Below are 18,464 nucleotides of genomic sequence, written 5' to 3'. Positions count from 1 at the left end.
AAGATCAGTTTGTATGTTTCCAGTGGTGCTGTGGCTTTGACTTTGCATAAAGAAGCACAGACAGGTCAGTTATTATGTCACAGACACGTCATGAAATACAGTTTCATTTACTAAAAAACAGACACACACAAAAATGAACTGTCTGATTAAATCATTGGTGTTTTTGTGGCTCCACGTCCTGTTAGTCCAAATTGTCTGAGTCTGCACCAGCTGCTAATAACAACAAACTCAGCCGAGTGTTTTTAACACAGTTACATTTCACATGTGTTTTGGACTTTTGGATCAAAAAGAACATTTTCAGAAACACCATAAACACTGAAGTCAGTCCGTATCAGTGAGTCCACTGTCTCTGGAAACATGCAGCTTCAGCCTGGCTCTGTAATCAGCATCACTTTGTTCAGGTGTGCAGCCCAGAGCAGGTGAGGCCAGCAGGTAATTTGACTGAGGTGTTTCCTGGTTTTTCACTAGCAACTCTGTCCCAGAGAGAGGTGCCACATTAAACTGGATCCAGCAGAGAGAACAACTGACTTGGTGGTGTGACAGACGACATCAGTGAGGTAAGAGAGCTGTGCTGTGCGTCTGCACCAAACTCCATTCAGAAATCTGATAGTTTTACCTTCCCTGTTTCTGAGCACAGGGACATACACGGTAAAACTGAATTTCAGGTGTTTTGTGTGCTCAGAGAGTCTCAAGGCAAAGTCGGCATGTTTGGATGCAACTTGGAGGAAAAGGTGGTTTGTTCTGATAGAAGCCTGATGTGATGGTCTTTTTGTTGTTCTGTGGGGAGGTTCTGTTGGATTGTATAGAACAGTGATGATTTTCAGCAGCTTTGCTCTAATTGTTTTCTCTTTAATTTGAAGGTGATGCCTTTAAATGTTTCAAGAGAAGTGAAAGCATCAGACTCATTGATGTTATGACACTTTGTCATTTTACATGGATGTTCTGTTGTTATATCGTCGCTTTGTGCTCCCTGTATCAGAGCAGGCAGTGACCTGCTGACCATAGCTCCTGACTCTGTGTCCAGTGTGGCAGCTGGTGAAGTTTTCAGGAGAAAAGATATTTGTTTTTTGGAGTCTGTTGGAAGAGCTCAGCAGGTTCCTGCCTGGTGTTTCTCAGCTGCCGAGCGGAAAACAGCTGATTTTGCATATTATTTGCCTTTTGTAAATAAAACAGACGATGCAAATTTTCATCCCGTCGGTGCCGCTAGTCCTGGAACATGATTCCAGCTGTTATTCATTCAGACGAGCACCAGCGTCCAGTTTTACATAGATCTATGCAAACCTGAGGAACAGTAACCCGAGGCAGTTCAGTACAACTGTGGTTCTCCACTGGGCCAGAGGACGTTCTGCTTTTAATCAGCTTCTGTTTGAGGAGTTTGGAAAAGAAAATATTCCAGAAGCCGTTTCCAGCCTGTTGTTTGGTGTCACCAGGAACTGGCTCGACTTTAAAACAACAAAACACGAGGTTATAAGGAATAAGAGCCCACGGTGGGTCTGACCAGGTCTGAGGTTCATGTAGAACTTGTGGTTTTTAATAAGATGGATTCTTTATATGTTCATTTAAAAGGTCTTGATTTGTTTGTAGTTAAAGTATTCATCCTTGACGCAGAAAATATTTGGATCAATGCTGGTGCAATAACGTGAGCAGGATTTTGCTGCTGCAGGTTCTGTGTCTGAAAACTGAAGACTAGAAGCTGGTTTTCTTCATCCAACATAAGTTTATTGGAACAGTGGAGCGACACACTCTCAGCCATGTGTTTAATCCTGGGGGCTTGGTTGATAACTGTCTTTCCTTCTGCAGACTGAGGCTGGACCAGGAGCAGCACCCCCAACCCCCGTCCTCCATCGTCTGTGGAGCTGCACACCTCCATCTGCTCCACCTGTCATGAACCCTTACATGAATACAGACCTGAACTCTGGACCCCATGATGTCGCTGCACAGGGCTCATCTCCAGCTCCAGCTCCACATTCGGTCCCCGATCCTTATGTTTCCCATAATCCATCCTTCTCCAGCACTCCCTGTCCTCCAGTCATCCAGACCAGTCACAGCTGTGTGATGGTTTTGAGGCGTAACACTTCTGCTGGTCCAGCCCCATCAGACCAGGATCAGAATCTGGTTCCATTATCAAATTCTTCTTTGCTGCTTCCAACCTCAGGTCCAGGTTCCAACATTAGATCCTGGCCTGAGTCCAGCCCAGGTCCAGATCTGCCTCAAACCCCGACTCCACCTACAGCCCCTTCTTCCACACTGAACCCTTACCCTGCCCTCGCCATTGGCCCCACCTCCCAGGTCTCTGTCATCATCCCGTCCCCAGACCTGCTGTCCCAGTGGTCTGAGGAGACCTGCCCAGACCTTGAGTGCTCCATCTGCTTCAGCCAGTTCAACAACATCTTCCGCTGCCCCAAGATGCTTCAGTGCAAACACACGTTCTGCCTGGAGTGCCTGGCACGCATCAACGTCAAGTCGGCCGAGCCCAGCGCCATCCAGTGCCCGTTGTGCCGTGGCTTCACGCCCCTGCCCGACCTCGGCCTGCCCAAACTAGCCACAGACTCCAACGTGCTGTCCTGCCTGCCGGCCGCCATGCAGAGGGTCTACAGCATCCGCTTCGTCCGCAACAAAGGGAAGCTGGAGGTCAAAAGGTCAGTCTGCTCCACCACCTGATTTTTAACTGAAAATTTGAGTTTTTTGTTTTATTTTACTTCTCAGGCTTTGTGGTTTTTCCACAGGCGTATGATGGAAAATAAGTTTGTTTGGTTCTCAGCTCGACCTGGACTCAGGACTGTTGTAAATCTTTGTCAGCCCCCTGCCCTATAAAATATTTAGTTCTTACTGACCTTCAACTGTTTTGGTAACAAACAGGTGAAGTTAGAAGGAAAATTACTGAGTATTGTCAAAAAGACTCCGACTCTGTTTAACCTGAAGAAAAACCCCTGACGTTAGGAGGTGAAGTGTCCTGGGCCAGATGTGTGGTGTCTGTGGGTTTGTGGTGGATTTTTAAACCAACACTGGCAGATCTTTGATGCAGTTCTCACCACAGTGTCCAGTCTGAGTGCAGGTCAGAGGTCGTGGTTGTTGGAGCTCATTTGTTTTGATGCATGAGGGAGCTGTGGACAGGACTAGAATATAATTATATGTAACAGAACCCTGAGCTTCATTTGACCAGTAGGTCTGTTTCTCGTTAAGGTCGTCATCAGGTCAGAGGTCGCTGACGTCTCTGAGGTCGGTGAACCACTCTCTGGACGTGGGCCTTCCCAGTCCGCCTCTCGGGGACCGTGGCGGCGAGCAGGGCGGCGTGGGCGGAGCTCTGTTCAGGCTGACAGGCAGGCCGGCGTGCCGAGCCTTCCTCCTGACGTGTGTGGTGATGATGATACTGCTGCTGGTGGGGATCATCATCTTCATCCTCATCTTCAAAAAAAACTGACATCACATCCTGCTCTGGGAGGAAGTCTGCGTCTATTTCTCTGATGGGGAAAAACATCTATCAAACAGGAAAACACCACAATCTGGACTTTAGGAGCAACATCTGGGTCACTGCTGTGGTTAAAGGATTAAAACACATCCAGATGTGCAGTTAAAAATCGTTGTTCAGGCAGTTGTGCAACAAGCAGCTGTTAAGTCAGTGGTGACGTCCAAAGCCAGAACCCAGAGGAAGATCTGCTCCGACATGAGGAGCTCAGGAGGAACCTGAGGAGCTGTGACTTTATGATCACCTGTCTATTAAAAAGAACAGACCATGAGAACGTCCTGCAGGGAGAAGCACTGGTCAGGTCCAGCTTGAGTGGAGAAGCAGCAGGTTCAGCTCCAGCTGCAGTTCCTGTCCTCAGGTTCACTGTTTGTCCGTAATGCAGCTGCAGCTTTTACCCAGACTGAGTCTCATCAGTCAGATCAGCTGATAAATCATGGATTCATGTTTCAGTTTCTTATGAAAAGCCGAGCTCCGGTACAGCTGAGCAGTGTGAAGGATTAGATATCTCTCACTGAGCCCTGAGTGGAACCTGTTTGTGAAGATTTTGTTCAGGTTTTGAGATCCTGGCCTCTGACATTTCCCTGCCTGCACAGAAGCCACCACAGGGGCAGAGTTTGGGACTTTTTAAAGAAAAATGTGTCTGAAACTGAATCCTGTTCAGGTAGAAGCTTTATCATGTTTTTATCTGAGGATCACTGACACATTTTGCATGAAAACAATTTATTCCGGTGCCAACAGGCAAAACTTCTGAACACACACTTTGACTTCCAAATCAACCCTGAAATCAGAAACTACATCAGCGTGTCATCCCAAAAAAAGTCTCCTGTATTTTAGATGATTTACATGAGTCACAAACGTCCCTGTGTGGATTTAAGGTGTTTCCAAAGTGTATCTGTCTGTTTTTACTGTGCAATGTAAAAAAAAAAAGTAAAAGTTTTATATATTTATACACTAATTTTAAGAAGAGTTGCACAATGATCATGTTTTCCTTATGTTAAACTTTAAATAAATTCCTGTTTGAATTTTACAGCCTGACTTTATTAATCTGCTCATTGATCTTTAAACACTGAGACTCTTCATGCTTTTGTTCCGGCTCTTCATTGAAACTTTGTGCTGATAGTTTTTATAGGAACTAGTTGGTTTTTGCACGAGTGAAAATTAAGGATCTGTATAAATACATGCATGTTATTAAAAACATCCACCAGGTCCTGTTTTACCACAGTAACGTCTCCGTCAGCAGGTAGAGGACACACCTGTGTGATGAGCAAAGCAGGTCCACGGACTGGAATGAATCATCTGTTAACTCGCAGACAAACTGAGGATGAAGCAGCTAGTGACAGACCACATGATGGAAGGATCATACCTGTACACTTGCAGGACTGTTGGTCCAGTGTTTTGCACCGTCAGGCCCAGCAGGTGGAGCTGTAGCACCAACACTTGAAGTGAGATTTGATGAGTGTCCGTCTGGAAACCACTGATTCTACGTAGATAAATACACTAGGAAGCATTTTAATGTGGCTGGATGTTAAATGCACAATAACCAATGAGAAAGTTCCACAAAGCCCCAATGGTGCAGATGCTCGTGGGTCAGAGGTCACAGAGGAAGAACTTAATTCACTCGTTTATCAGGGACAGGGCTCATGGACCAGCAGGAGAAAATCTGCAAATGAGCGTCAGTGAGACGTTGGCTGCATCATGGATCCACATCCAGGTCAAGCTGCACTCTGGCCTCAGTCTTGTCCTCTAGCTGACTCGGTTCTGTGTCCACACGCTTCAATAGAACTTTGACTGTGTCGGACCAGCCAGTGAAGGGAAACAAGATGTTCAGGTGAGATGTGAACTGGTACATCAGGATCTTCCTGCAGCGTCTGGACCAAAGTTTCCCCTCAGAAAAACACACTGGAGCATCTTCTCACTAAACCCTGAGGATTCGTTTGGTTTGTCCGGTGATGTTTGGAGATATTCACCCTGAGACCAGAGATGAGGATTAAAGCGTCTCCGTCCTGATGTTTTCTGGTCCCAGGCTGGAGAAGCTGAGCTTCACTCAGATATGAGACACGATGAGTCTCCTACACATCCTTCATGACACAGTGTGTGTGTGTGTGTGTGTGTGTGTGTGTGTGTGAGAGAGATATAGCGGTGGACACACCTTAACAACACAGCGGGTGATTAAATAAACCTGTTTCCATGGAGACCACTGCTTGGATCACAGTGTACAGGTACAGTAGGTTCTCTCAGGCCGCCCACGCACCCAGTCCCCGCCCTCTGCGGCCCACACCTGCAGAAACAAAGCCCACCTCACACAGGTGTGGTCAGGGCTGAGTCAGAGCGTGGAGGTCAGTGTTTCCTCTAAAGTGACTCGCCCAGTTGTCATTTTGGCCTTTAGGGTCTCAGGTTGGATTCACCTGGGCAGAAATAGAGAACGGATCATTTCTGGGAGTCGATCTGTAGACACAGTACAGGGTTTGAGACTAGATGAACAGGAGATTACTGATCTGTCTTCACTGGATTCATCTGTTTTTAATTAATATCCAACCAAGTCTGCTCTGTTTCCAACTGGGTTTCAGAACCAAGCATCCAAGACCATGTGGTTCCAGGTGTTTCACAGCAAATGTTGTCCCAAAGAGCTGATGGTCTGTTTATGTCTGTAGAGCCACAGACTGTACGTTGAGCTCTTGTCTGTATGGGGTTTTGTTGTATGTTGTTTTTTTGGTTTAACTTACAGACCACCTTCACCTTCAGGATGTGAGCAGTGACTGTAGTGTGTCCATGTGGGACACGTGGACCACAACTGATTCTGACATCAGGCTCAGAAAGACCGAGACACAGTCAGTTGTCGGCTCGAGACAGAAGCTAAACTCACTTGGTTTTATCTGACAGACTCTCAGTCTCATTATAGCAGGAGGGTTTGTGCAGCTCGCTGACCTCGTTCAGAGCAGCTTCATTAAGCGCACACACACACACACACACACACACACACACCGAGGCTTTGTTTGTGCGACAGAAGGCCTATTGTTGTTGAAGCAGGAGGGAACGTCCACATTGTGTCATGATGCTTTGCCACTTTCCCAGGATTCAGCTGTGCTCTAAACAGACGGTCGGTGGCTTTGATGCAGTCGTCACAGGAAAACTGCTCCTGCTCCACTTCACACTTGTCAACTTCAGATCCTCTGCACCTGTTTTCCAACACACTGACTCTCTGACAATCAAACGTCACTTTCCGCTCCAAGTTTTATTTCCACAACTGAATCAGCAACAGTTTAGAAAATGATCTTCGTTAGGAGTTAGATGATCTGCTGATGTGTGTTTTCCCTTTGGCAGGAAGGTGTGTGTGTTCATGTCGGACCCTGTCACTGGTCCCTGACTACTTACTCAGGCCTGATGTTTAAAAAAAAGACGTTTGGAGAATATAAACTTTGTGTATTGTTGACTTTATAGTCCCTCAGAGCCAACTGGTGGCCTGTAAGGCTCGTTCGGGTTCTGCTTGATTTATTTGGCCACTAGAGGGCAGATGACTCTGCTGGAAACGTGCTGCCAAGCTGGCAGGAGCAAGAAGTTAGAGTGGGCAAAGTGTGTGTGTGTGTGTGTGTGTGCGTGCGTGACTGTAACACCCGGACAGTCCAGCGTGGCTCCAACTTCCTCTTCCTGTTTCATAAAAATCAACTGTCACTGTTGTTACACTGTTCCTGCATCCTGTTACATCAGTGCACACACACACAAACACACACACACTGACTGTCAGCTCGGACTTTCCCAGTAACCTCGGTGTGTGTAGGACGATCACCAGGCTCTGGCTCCTGACTGCAGAGGATGCAGTGAACTTTATTCTCAAACAGGAAAGTCTGATTCAAACACACATGGACAAACAGAAATGGCCTCAGGGTCCAAAGAACAGTGCTGATCCACATGTGTGGTCAGAACCACCAGGACTGATGAGACCTAAAGCCTCATTTTGAAGCAGTGGGATGGAAGAGGTTCAGTTCTCCTGCTGCTGGCTGGAATCTGGGTCTGCAGAGGTGGAGGCTCCTGGCTCTGAGTCCGTCTGTGGAGAAACCGGGTCACACGGGCCGGCAGAGCCACAGGGTTTCCTGAGCGACAGCAGAACGATCACACAAAGAACCGATTAAACACAGTCATGTCTCAGTATGTGAACCGAATAATGAGCTTCAATAACAGCAGTACTTAAGTACAGCTTTAAAGTATTTGTACTTTACTTCAGTGTTTCCATTCCCCCCATCCTGGACACAGGGATGGGGATGGACCTGCTGGAGGGAACCTGGGAGCTGGTGGACCGAGAACCCGTCCTGCACACGGCGTGGAGTGGTTTGTGTTTCCATGTTGGTCGTGGAATGAGGCCGAGGTCACCGGGCCTGTACCGGGCCATCAGGAACAGTGGGTCTGAGGAGAAGTCCTGAGACTCGACTCTGTGGGGGAGAGACAGGATCAGACTCTCCACCCAGGGCGGAGCTGAGCTGATTAGATCAAACCCAGTTTTGAAATTTTTGACTTTGTACTTTGGCTCCGTTACATTTTCATGTAGGTCCCGTATTAAAGAGCAAACGTAAAGATAAAAGATTGAAGATTAAAGACGGATATTTATGTAATTGTGCACCAGTTCCTGGTTTTTCTAATCAGGAACTCAGCTGTGAGAGCAGTACCTGGCTGGGTTGGGGCTAAAGGTCTGTCCTGGACTCCTCTTCTCAGGGGAGTCTGTTCTCTCAGGGGTGGAGTCAGTTTTGCTGGGGGCAGGGCTCTGCAGGATCTCCAGCAGCCTCTGCAGCTTCTTCTTAGGCTCTTTGTCCGGGTCCTGTAGGGGACAGAACATAAGGGCTTCAGGGTTTTCAGGGTTAGGATTAGGGTCTGAACCCAGGTGGACCCGGGGCCTTTCTGTGTGGAGTCTGCATGTGGTCCCTGTGTCTGTGTGGGTTTTCTCCTCCCACAGTCCAAACACATGCAGGTCAGGATTAGGGTCTGAACCCAGGTGGACCCGGGGCCTTTCTGTGTGGAGTCTGCATGTTGTCCCTGTGTCTGTGTGGGTTTTCTCCTCCCACAGTCCAAACACATGCAGGTCAGGATTAGGGTCTGAACCCAGGTGGACCTGGGGCCTTTCTGTGTGGAGTCTGCATGTTGTCCCTGTGTCTGTGTGGGTTTTCTCCTCCCACAGTCCAAACACATGCAGGTCAGGATTAGGGTCTGAACCCAGGTGGACCTGGGGCCTTTCTGTGTGGAGTCTGCATGTTGTCCCTGTGTCTGTGTGGGTTTTCTCCTCCCACAGTCCAAACACATGCAGGTCAGGATTAGGGTCTGAACCCAGGTGGACCCGGGGCCTTTCTGTGGGGAGTCTGCAGGTTGTCCCTGTGTCTGTGTGGGTTGGACCCACAGTCCAAACTCATGCAGCTCAGGTTTGTTGGTGACTCTAAACTGTGAGTGTGTGTCTGTCTCTGTGTGTCGGCCTGTGATTGGCTGCTGATCTGTCCGGGGGGGGAACCCGCCTCACACCCACTGCATGCTGGGATTGGCTCCAGCAATCCCTCGAAAGAAACTGGTTGCATGTACTCATGTACTTCAAGTTTAACTGTGAATCAGTTTTACTGTGTTTCTGGTTTGTGCTGTGACTCCTCTTTACTTTACAGATTCATTTATATAATGAGTTTGACCCTTGACCTCTTGAAACATCACAGTATCGTTGACACATGAATGTATCACAGAAACAGAATAATCAGTAGTTTACCACAGTGCAAAGGAAACTTCTGTGCTGTAGCTCAGAACATGTAGCTTCTGAATGCTAATGTTTGCAGTGTGACGGAGCAGGATGTGAAGGCTCCTGGTCGGGGCTGTGTTCTTACCGTCAGGATGAGTCTGAGAGTCTTGGCCGCCTCCTGCATGTCGCCCTCAAGCTGCCTCCTCCTGTTCTGCTCCTCCTGCAGCTCGGCCTCCAGCTGCTGCAGCAGCTCTGTTTTTTGATGGTGCTGCTCAAACGCTGAGGCCAGACTCCGTCTGCAAACATATCACACACAGAAACACAAACACACTGTGTCACTGGGGGTCTAGCTCAGGGGTAGGTCTCTGCTTCCAGTCCAGATACCCCCTGAGTTGATTTATTTGCCTCATAAGAATCAAGGTGGTGTAGTTTCCCTTCATTAGCACTGAGAAGACTCATAACGCCCTTTACAACACGGTGCAGGTCAATCTAGAGGTGAGACATTACCCAAGAGCCTCCTGCTCGTCCACCATGTGTCTGTGGGTGATGCTGCTGGTCTTCAGTGCCCCCATCTGTTGCTGGTACGTCTTCATCAGCTGCTTCAGCATCTGAAGGAGCAAAGATGTTGAAGGAGTGTGTTTCTTAACGACACAGTTTTTTCTGTATCCAAATAAGTTTTAGTTTTTCATCAGTTTGACATGAAAACACAAAAAACTTAAGATTTATTAAAGCTGCAACACTTTTTCAGGTACTGTATATTTGGCATCTGTCTCAGGAGCAGGTCTCCTTCTATCAAACCTCCCAAACCTTTACAGGATAAGTGGCACATGTTTCTGCTCTGATAAAAAAGTAGTGAAGAATAAGAAACACTGACGGACCATATTCCCTCACAAACCCTGAGCTTCTCTCTGAAAACAAGGAGCAGGAAGGTGTGGATGTGGATCTCAGGGGCAGAGGGTTTGACTACAGATCCAAAGGTCTCAGGTTCAAGCCCAGGTCTCCCTTCCCCCACAGCTATTTCCCTGCCCACACTGTTGATCTCTCACCTCCTCCTGCTTGAGGTTTTCTTTGGATATGTTGTCCAGAGATTTGTTCAGGTCCTCTACCTGGAAGAAGAGGGTGCTCTCTTCGAGCTGCAGGTTTTCTCTCTCCTCCAACAGTTCGGTCTTCTCCGTCAGCAGGGTGTCTAACATCTCCTGCTGTTCGCTGTGCTGAGGCAGCTTCTCCTGAAGAACCTCAGACACCTTCACCTTTAAGCTGTCCTCCACTACTCTCCGGCTCTCCCTAACCATCCTGTAGTGGGAGGTCAGGTGACAGTTTGCTGAGATTTTAAAGCAACAGTTAATCCAACAGTAAACGGTGCCAGACTTTACTTTGACATCTCCGTCAGAGCTTCTGTCTTCAGGCTGTGGACGACAGCTTCCTGCAGCTCCTTCTGCCTGACCAGCTGCTCCTCCAGAGACTTCATGGCCAGTTGATGCTGCTGCAGCTCCTCCAGCTTCATCTCTGAGGGATGGAGTGAGAGCACGTCTGCATGAATCACACTGTGCTGTGAACCCGTCCTGACGTCATGAGTCCAGTTTGAGCCCTAACCAGGTTTAACTCAACCAAAATCCTCCACTTCACCAAATTCTGCTCCTTTTAATAGTGACTTTACTGGATTGATATTTATTCAGGTAGAAATGCATTTTAAAACCTACTGTACCTTCACGCACATCAACCTCCATCTGTTTAGAAAGTCACTACATTTGTTTGTTCTAGAAAAAGGATCAAAGTCCAGCCTGAACAATCAGTCGATCATTTAAGGTCTTCATCGAGCTAAAACAAGAACAGAGCTGCAGCTGTTTCCTTGTTGTCAAATAGCGTGTAATGAACTTTTCCACGGACACGTGTGTGACCGCCTCACCCTGTGTTGCATTCACTGTCTTCAGTTTGTAGATCTGCTCCTGCAGCCTGAGCTTGTGCTGGTGGTGCTGCAGCTTCAGGGCCTCCATGTGCTGCCCTGCAGCCTCCTGCTGGCTCTGCAGCTGCTCCGCCAGCTCCTTCAGCTTCTTCTCCTGCACAGCTGAAGTGTGTTTCAGGTACTCGCTGATGTCTTCCTTGTCCTGCTGCAGCAGGCTGTGCTGAGAGGCCAGGGCCTTGTTCTGCTTCTCCAGTTTGTCACATTTGAGCTGACACCTGCAGGAAAATTGGGCCATGAAGGTTCCAGGGTTGGAAAGGAGAGTCTCATTTGTGCTGTAAATATAGACACTGCTTGGGACTGTAGTTCATTCCAGACATTCAAAACTGCACCTTTCTATTTGACACTGATGGTTTAGTAAAACACAGCACTTGAACACATCATCTTTTCTGACATTTTACAGGTTAAAGTTACAAATGAAGAGAACAACCAGTTTCTGTTTCCAGTTCAGGTGCAGAACCACAGCATCACTGTACTTGTAGTACTTTAACTAGTACTTTGTGCTCTAACATGACAGTTGATGACGAACCCACCTCCCTGTCAGCTAATTTAGCTCCAGTCTTCTAATACGTGACTTTATTCTAACTTGGTACCGTTCATGAAACACTGACTGCGTCTCTCTGGCCAAAGACAGAATCTAGCTCCGATGTTTACATTTAGATTTCATTCAGAATCTACTTGTCTCCTAAGAGAAGCTGCTCCTCAGTCTTACCGCTCCAGCTGCTCATCCAGATGTCGGATCTGTGCCAAATATAACGACTTCTCTTTGTCGTCACTGCAGGTCGTCACTTTCTCTGTCATGTTGGTGTTTAGGTTTTATCATCAGAATGTAGCTCTGACAGGAGAGGAAGTGTTTCCTGGTCTGGCCTGTTGCCAGGGAATGGAAATGTAAAGTTCTGCTCTTTTCAAAAACAAACTGTCTGTTTGACGCTGTCAGCACCGTGACTACACTGTGTAGGGGGGCTGTTGTCTTTTTTAGTTAAATAAACACATTATTATTTCCCTCGTGTACAGTTTGTTTGCTTTGACTTGATCATCACATGGGGAATGAGAAGGAAGGAAGGAAGGTCTGGCAGAATCACCATGAAGATCAAATCATGGTTTTCTTTTACTCAACTCAGAGACATAACAGACCAAGAGCTAAAACCCAGATCACGTCCCTAAGACGTTATTTTTAAAGCTTGACTGGTTACATGAGCACTGATCCAATACTGGACCAATAACAAACACTTTCCAGACTCTTCTCCAGAATAACCTCAGGCCTGCTGGAGAGACGGGCTGACAGAGTCTGCACAGGTCGGGCTGTAAATCAGCTTCGTGTGTGTGTTCGGTGTCTCTGGGTTAATGTTGGATCCTCCACCCTCACGGCAGGATGGGGTTGTGGGAAGGTCACGTGACGATCAGAGATGTTTGAATCTGTTCAGTCAGCAGACACACACACTCACACACACACACACACACACACACACGACCCAACATGCACATCCTACAGCTCTAAAAATACCTGCACATACAAACAGAGGTGTTCCCTCAGTCTGAGGCTGCCAAACCAAAGTGTTTCTCTAATTACTGAGTTTAGCCTCTCACACACACAGACACACACACACACACACACACACACACACACACACACACACACACACAGTGCTAATGTTACTGATTAATCAGAGGTATCACACACAGTGTAAAGTGACGACCAGACAAACTGAAATAAAAGGTATTTAGGTCACATTAACACCAGACATGACCCCAAAGGAAGACTGGTCTCTCCAGTCCAGTATCTTTGGACTCACAATCACAGGACTGTCCAGTGTCAGTGTTGTTTTTTTAGCAGCAGGAGTTATCATCAGGAATCACGTCTTCATCAGTTTGTACCTCAGAGCAAAAACACAGAATAAGTCAAATACATTTTTTCATCTGACTGTAGATTCTGGAAGTGAAACGTTTAGGAACCGTCCCAACTGAGTTCTGAGCCCAGTGTACACCTGTGAGGACACCTTCAGGTACCATCAACACTTTGAATAGTTGAGGTTTCTGTCATAACCTGTGTGGTGTCCTGCACGCTACAGTAGCTCCACCTCTCCCAAATATTCAGCCTGAGGCCGGCGTACTGTATCTCACCTGTCTGATTCCTTGACTGTATTTATGTCCTTTGCAGCAACCCACCAGAGCTTAGCCTGGGAGCGTGATGCCCTTAAAATACAAATAATGTGCTCTTTGCACGAAAAGTGAGAGGAGTATGTTCCCTCAGAAGGAAAGGATTAAACAGAAGGAGCCACGAGGAGAAAGCAAAAGCAGTTTGTGGTTAAGTGTGAGGGTGTGGAGGGTGAAGACGAGGACGAGAGGAGACTTTCAGTTCTCACGACAAGAATTCAGGCCCTCAAAATACGTTTCCATTGAAATAAAACTGAAACTTTAATCCTGAGAGGAATCAAACAATCAAACATTCACTTTCCTTCTTTAACATTTCAAGGTGACAACCAGATGAAAACTGCTGCAGACACACAATCCTTTATTCTGCTCATTAGCTTTGTTCTGCTAACACGTACACACACACACACACCAACACGTGACAGTCCAGGAAACAAGGAATAAAAAGTGTCTCCTGAGCAGCTTCGTCTGGTGCTTTGTTTTGGTTTTTACCTTTCATTTTCTTCCAGGCAGTTTGGTGAAATGTGGTTTTGCCCAGACATCCTGAGCACATGGAGGCCAGTGATCACAGCCGATGGTCACTGACACTAATGAGAACAATCAGGACGTGAGTACGTTTTTATTTGTGATGAGAAAACTGCTGATTTATTTTGGAAGAACTGTTTTCATCCTGTGGCTCCAGACGCTGCTTTGTTGTTTACTGTATGTCTGGGCCTCTTAGAAAAAGCCTGGTGCACACCTGAAAGTCTTAGGTCATGGAATAGATGTCTGAGCACACCTTAATATGTTTAACATCCTGTCAACATCGCAGCGAGTTTGTGTTCTGGTTGCAGCAGCAACAGATCAACAGAATGTGAACACAATGTGACCTCAGGCTGCACGTAGAGCAGGGGAGAGGCACACGTCAAAATAGCTCCCTAAGTTATGATATTAAAATTCTTTATGCTAATATATCAGCTGTTTGTTTGCCAGTTGTCATGGGATTCTGTAATTAGACACACAAAGCTCTAATTTGATATTGCCCAACACATCAAATAGCTTCAAGCATCAGCTCCAGTGCAGGTCTCAAAGAGGTTTAGTCCCAAATGTTGGATCAACCTGCTCAGATTTGTTTGCTGTTCTAGGAAAAAGTGGATCTTTATAGTTTCTGGACCCAGATGGTCTTGGAGGCAGATGAAGAACATGAATCAGGATTTGACACACAGGTTCCACCTCGGCTGGAACATCAGTATGAACAGCACCAGCCAACTGTGTTTCGTCAGCCTCATTAGATCCAGCCCGACATTTAGCAAATTACCACTCCAGCTGTAATTACCATTATTAGGCTTCAGATTAGATGTTGTGCTACAAGATCATATGTGTGCGTATCTTTGCTTTGAATCAGGCCAACGAGAACCCAAACCAGTTTTTAGAAACCAATTATCAATTATAGCTTCCAGCCTCTTCTATTAATATTGGCTTAGAACCAGCTTGTTCTCATTCTCTGGGTGTCACATATGCACGAATGGCATCCACTGGATCTGCATGCTGCACACGGTCTGAGACACTGATCTTTAATAAAGGCCTCCACCTTTAAGGTTGTTCCAAATCCTCATCAAGTACTTTTACTGCATGAGCAGCAACACATAGTTTTACTGCCTAACCCTGACCGTGTAGTTTTACTGCCTAACCATGACCATGCAGTTTCATTACCTAACCATGACCGTGTAGTTTTATTACCTAACCATCACCATGTAATTTTATTACCTAACCCTGACCATGTAATTTTATTACCTAACCATGACCATGTAATTTTATTACCTAACCATGACCATGCAGTTTTATTACCTAACCATGACCGTGTAGTTTTATTGCCTAACCATCACCATGTAGTTTTATTACCTAAACATGACCGTGTAGTTTTATTACCTAACCATCACCATGTAGTTTTATTACCTAACCCTGACCTTATAGTTTTATTACCTAACCATGACCATGCAGTTTTATTACCTAACCATGACCGTGTAGTTTTATTACCTAACCATGACCATGTAGATTGACTACCTAACCCTGTAACTCTGGTGCTTAAACGTAACCATTTCACTATGAATAGAATTAGTAGACCTGGTGCACCAAAGCATTGATGAAATGCAGTTATTCTGACAATCAATCATCAAATTCTGAAAAACATACTATTTAAACAATAAGATGCTAAAAATATATTTCAAATGAATAATCCCTTGTGTTGTATGAAAACACACTATAAAATTAGATCTTCCAGAAACCAGGTTTTGCCCATTTGGCTCCAAAACTCTTGGTGATCTTACTGAAAATAAACCCTGTTAAACAAACTGCATTGATGGACCAATTTACCAGTGCAAACCTTTGACTAGTACCACAAGTATTAAGGCTCTGAATCATGTGCCATGACCCGCTCATTTAGTCCAGATAAGACTTCAGAGCTTTTTGCAGCTTTTTTTCTTGAAGCTCTCAACTTCCAAAGGCCAAATTTTCAGAACTAAATATTAAACTGGGGTGAACCTACAGTTGACCTGTATCATAAACCCCCGTTTGATTCTCCAGCTCTTGTTTTATTGGAAAGACTCTGAGTTACAGCTGAGGTTGAATAACAGTGGGATTTTCCTTCAGAACCTTTCGACACCAGATGAATGATGGGGTGGAATTTTTTGTGTGGGGTGGTAGCTAATGTGATCACAGCTTATCTGTACTATTAAGCTGTAATAACTGTGATTTTCAAGCTCTAACGTGCCTTCACCTCTTGTTTCCTGCAGCCGACAGGCCGAGCCTTTTCCTCTCAGCAGGTATGAACCACCACATTGGTATTCTGTTACCATGCCAGTGCCAAAAACAGCCAGCAGCCGCTGCAGCATCACACAACATCAAGGACGAGGAGAAAGGTCTGGGCAAGAGGAGAGTGAAATGCTCCCAGGTACTGCACTGATCCGGGAAAAGGCTTTAAACCTCTTTTAAACCTGAAGCGTCCAGGATGTTTGCTGATATGTCGTCATCATGTCGTCATCTCAGGAAATGGGTGAATCTGCTTGAACAGAATCACTTTCTCTCAGTTACAACAGAAAAACCAGTCATATCCTCTGACACACTGCTTTCCTCGTTACTGCAGCTGAATCCACAAAATGTGTATGAAGGTATTTTTCAATTTCATTTCCCAACGTCTACTCCCTTTTCTCAGTAGCTACACCTGTGGGGACCTGGAATTTTTGTGCACCTCCATGTTCTGGACCCATGACCGAACCATCTTCCAACAGTGTAAACCAGGAACCCTGTGTTTCATTGAGAAAGAGGCTTAGAGAACAGTAGGTGATGGAGAACACTGATTTATTGGCCATGTGTCCGATTAACTTCGTCTCTCATGAGCTTTTTATGTCCATGTATGTGAAAACACAGACTTGAGATGGTGACTGTGTTAAAGAGGAAGTTGGGCTCATATTTAAAACAATACTGGGAGCCTTGGCTGTATCTCCATCTCCCCACGTTTCCTACGTCTGTTCTCATTCTCAAAATAGAGCCTCAAGTAATGGAGGCAAAACCACGTAGTTTTACAGCTTCACCCCAAAAACTCTGTTTCTGCTGAGTGGACTTTGTTTCTCCACTGACACTTTGTTTTTTCCACTAGTGTCAAAAAGTACTGTGTGTATGCAGTATTAAGTACTGAGATCCATTACTGCAGTAACAGTGGAAATACCACAGTAAAACTCCTGCATTCAAAGTGTCACTGCAGTAAAAGTCCAAAAGTATCACCAACCAAATGTACTTGGCCCATTTCACATGAATGGATCTGATATTATTGATTCTAATTATTGATGATTATTGTGTCGATCACTTTAATGTTGGAGCTGATGTTAACTACCTTATATACTTCTAATTTGAAGTACTTTATGTGCCGCTGGGTAGCTGACGTTAACTACCTTATATACTTCTAATTTGAAGTACTTTATGTGCCGCTGGGTAGCTGACGTTAACTACCTTATATACTTCTAATTTGAAGTACTTTATGTGCCGCTGGGTAGCTGACGTTAACTACCTTATATACTTCTAATTTGAAGTACTTTATGTGCCGCTGGGTAGCTGACGTTAACTACCTTATATACTTCTAATTTGAAGTACTTTATATACCGCTGGGTAGCTGACGTACCCTATATTTGAAGTACTTTATATACCGCTGGGTAGCTGACGTTAACCACCTTATATACTTCTAATTTGAAGTACTTTATGTACCGCTGGGTAGCTGACGTTAACTACCTTATATACTTCTAATTTGAAGTACTTTATGTACCGCTGGGTAGCTGACGTTAACTACCTTATATACTTCTGATTTGAAGTACTTTATATACCTCTGGGTAGCTGACGTTAACTACCTTATATACTTCTAATTTGAAGTACTTTATATACCGCTGGGTAGCTGACGTTAACTACCTTATATACTTCTAATTTGAAGTACTTTATATACCGCTGGGTAGCTGACGTTAACTACCTTATATACTTCTGATTTGAAGTACTTTATATACCGCTGGGTAGCTGACGTTAACTACCTTATATACTTCTGATTTGAAGTACTTTATATACCGCTGGGTAGCTGACGTTAACTACCTTATATACTTCTGATTTGAAGTACTTTACATACCGCTGGGTAGCTGACGTTAACTACCTTATATACTTCTGATTTGAAGTACTTTACATACCGCTGGGTAGCTGACGTTAACTACCTTATATACTTCTGATTTGAAGTACTTTACATACCGCTGGGTAGCTGACGTTAACTACCTTATATACTTCTGATTTGAAGTACTTTACATACCGCTGGGTAGCTGACGTTAACTACCTTATATACTTCTGATTTGAAGTACTTTATATACCGCTGGGTAGCTGACGTTAACTACCTTATATACTTCTGATTTGAAGTACTTTACATACCGCTGGGTAGCTGACGTTAACTACCTTATATACTTCTGATTTGAAGTACTTTATATACCGCTGGGTAGCTGACGTTAACTACCTTATATACTTCTGATTTGAAGTACTTTATATACCGCTGGGTAGCTGACGTTAACTACCTTATATACTTCTGATTTGAAGTACTTTACATACCGCTGGGTAGCTGACGTTAACTACCTTATATACTTCTAATTTGATGTACTTTACATACCGCTGGGTAGCTGACGTTAACT

At 45.3% G+C, this 18,464-nt stretch overlaps 1 protein-coding gene across 1 annotated transcript; it reads right to left on the bottom strand.

Annotated features, from left to right (window-relative positions):
- Positions 1-7,442: 7,442 nt before the first annotated feature.
- On the bottom strand, positions 7,443-11,928 carry LOC113138600 (cilia- and flagella-associated protein 157-like). Its single transcript, XM_033325365.1, has 9 exons — positions 11,840-11,928; positions 11,074-11,345; positions 10,541-10,673; positions 10,214-10,460; positions 9,675-9,775; positions 9,313-9,463; positions 8,125-8,273; positions 7,681-7,890; positions 7,443-7,554 (listed from the first exon to the last, which is right to left on the bottom strand). The coding sequence occupies exons 1-9, from the start codon at positions 11,926-11,928 to the stop codon at positions 7,443-7,445; spliced, it is 1,464 nt and encodes a 487-aa protein (XP_033181256.1).
- Between the last annotated feature and the right edge of the window lie 6,536 nt (positions 11,929-18,464).

This window comes from Mastacembelus armatus, chromosome 9, assembly GCF_900324485.2.
Source record: "Mastacembelus armatus chromosome 9, fMasArm1.2, whole genome shotgun sequence".
Lineage (NCBI taxonomy): Eukaryota > Metazoa > Chordata > Actinopteri > Synbranchiformes > Mastacembelidae > Mastacembelus > Mastacembelus armatus.
Note: the sequence above shows the minus strand (reverse complement) of the source record. Positions and strands in the feature narration are given on the sequence as shown.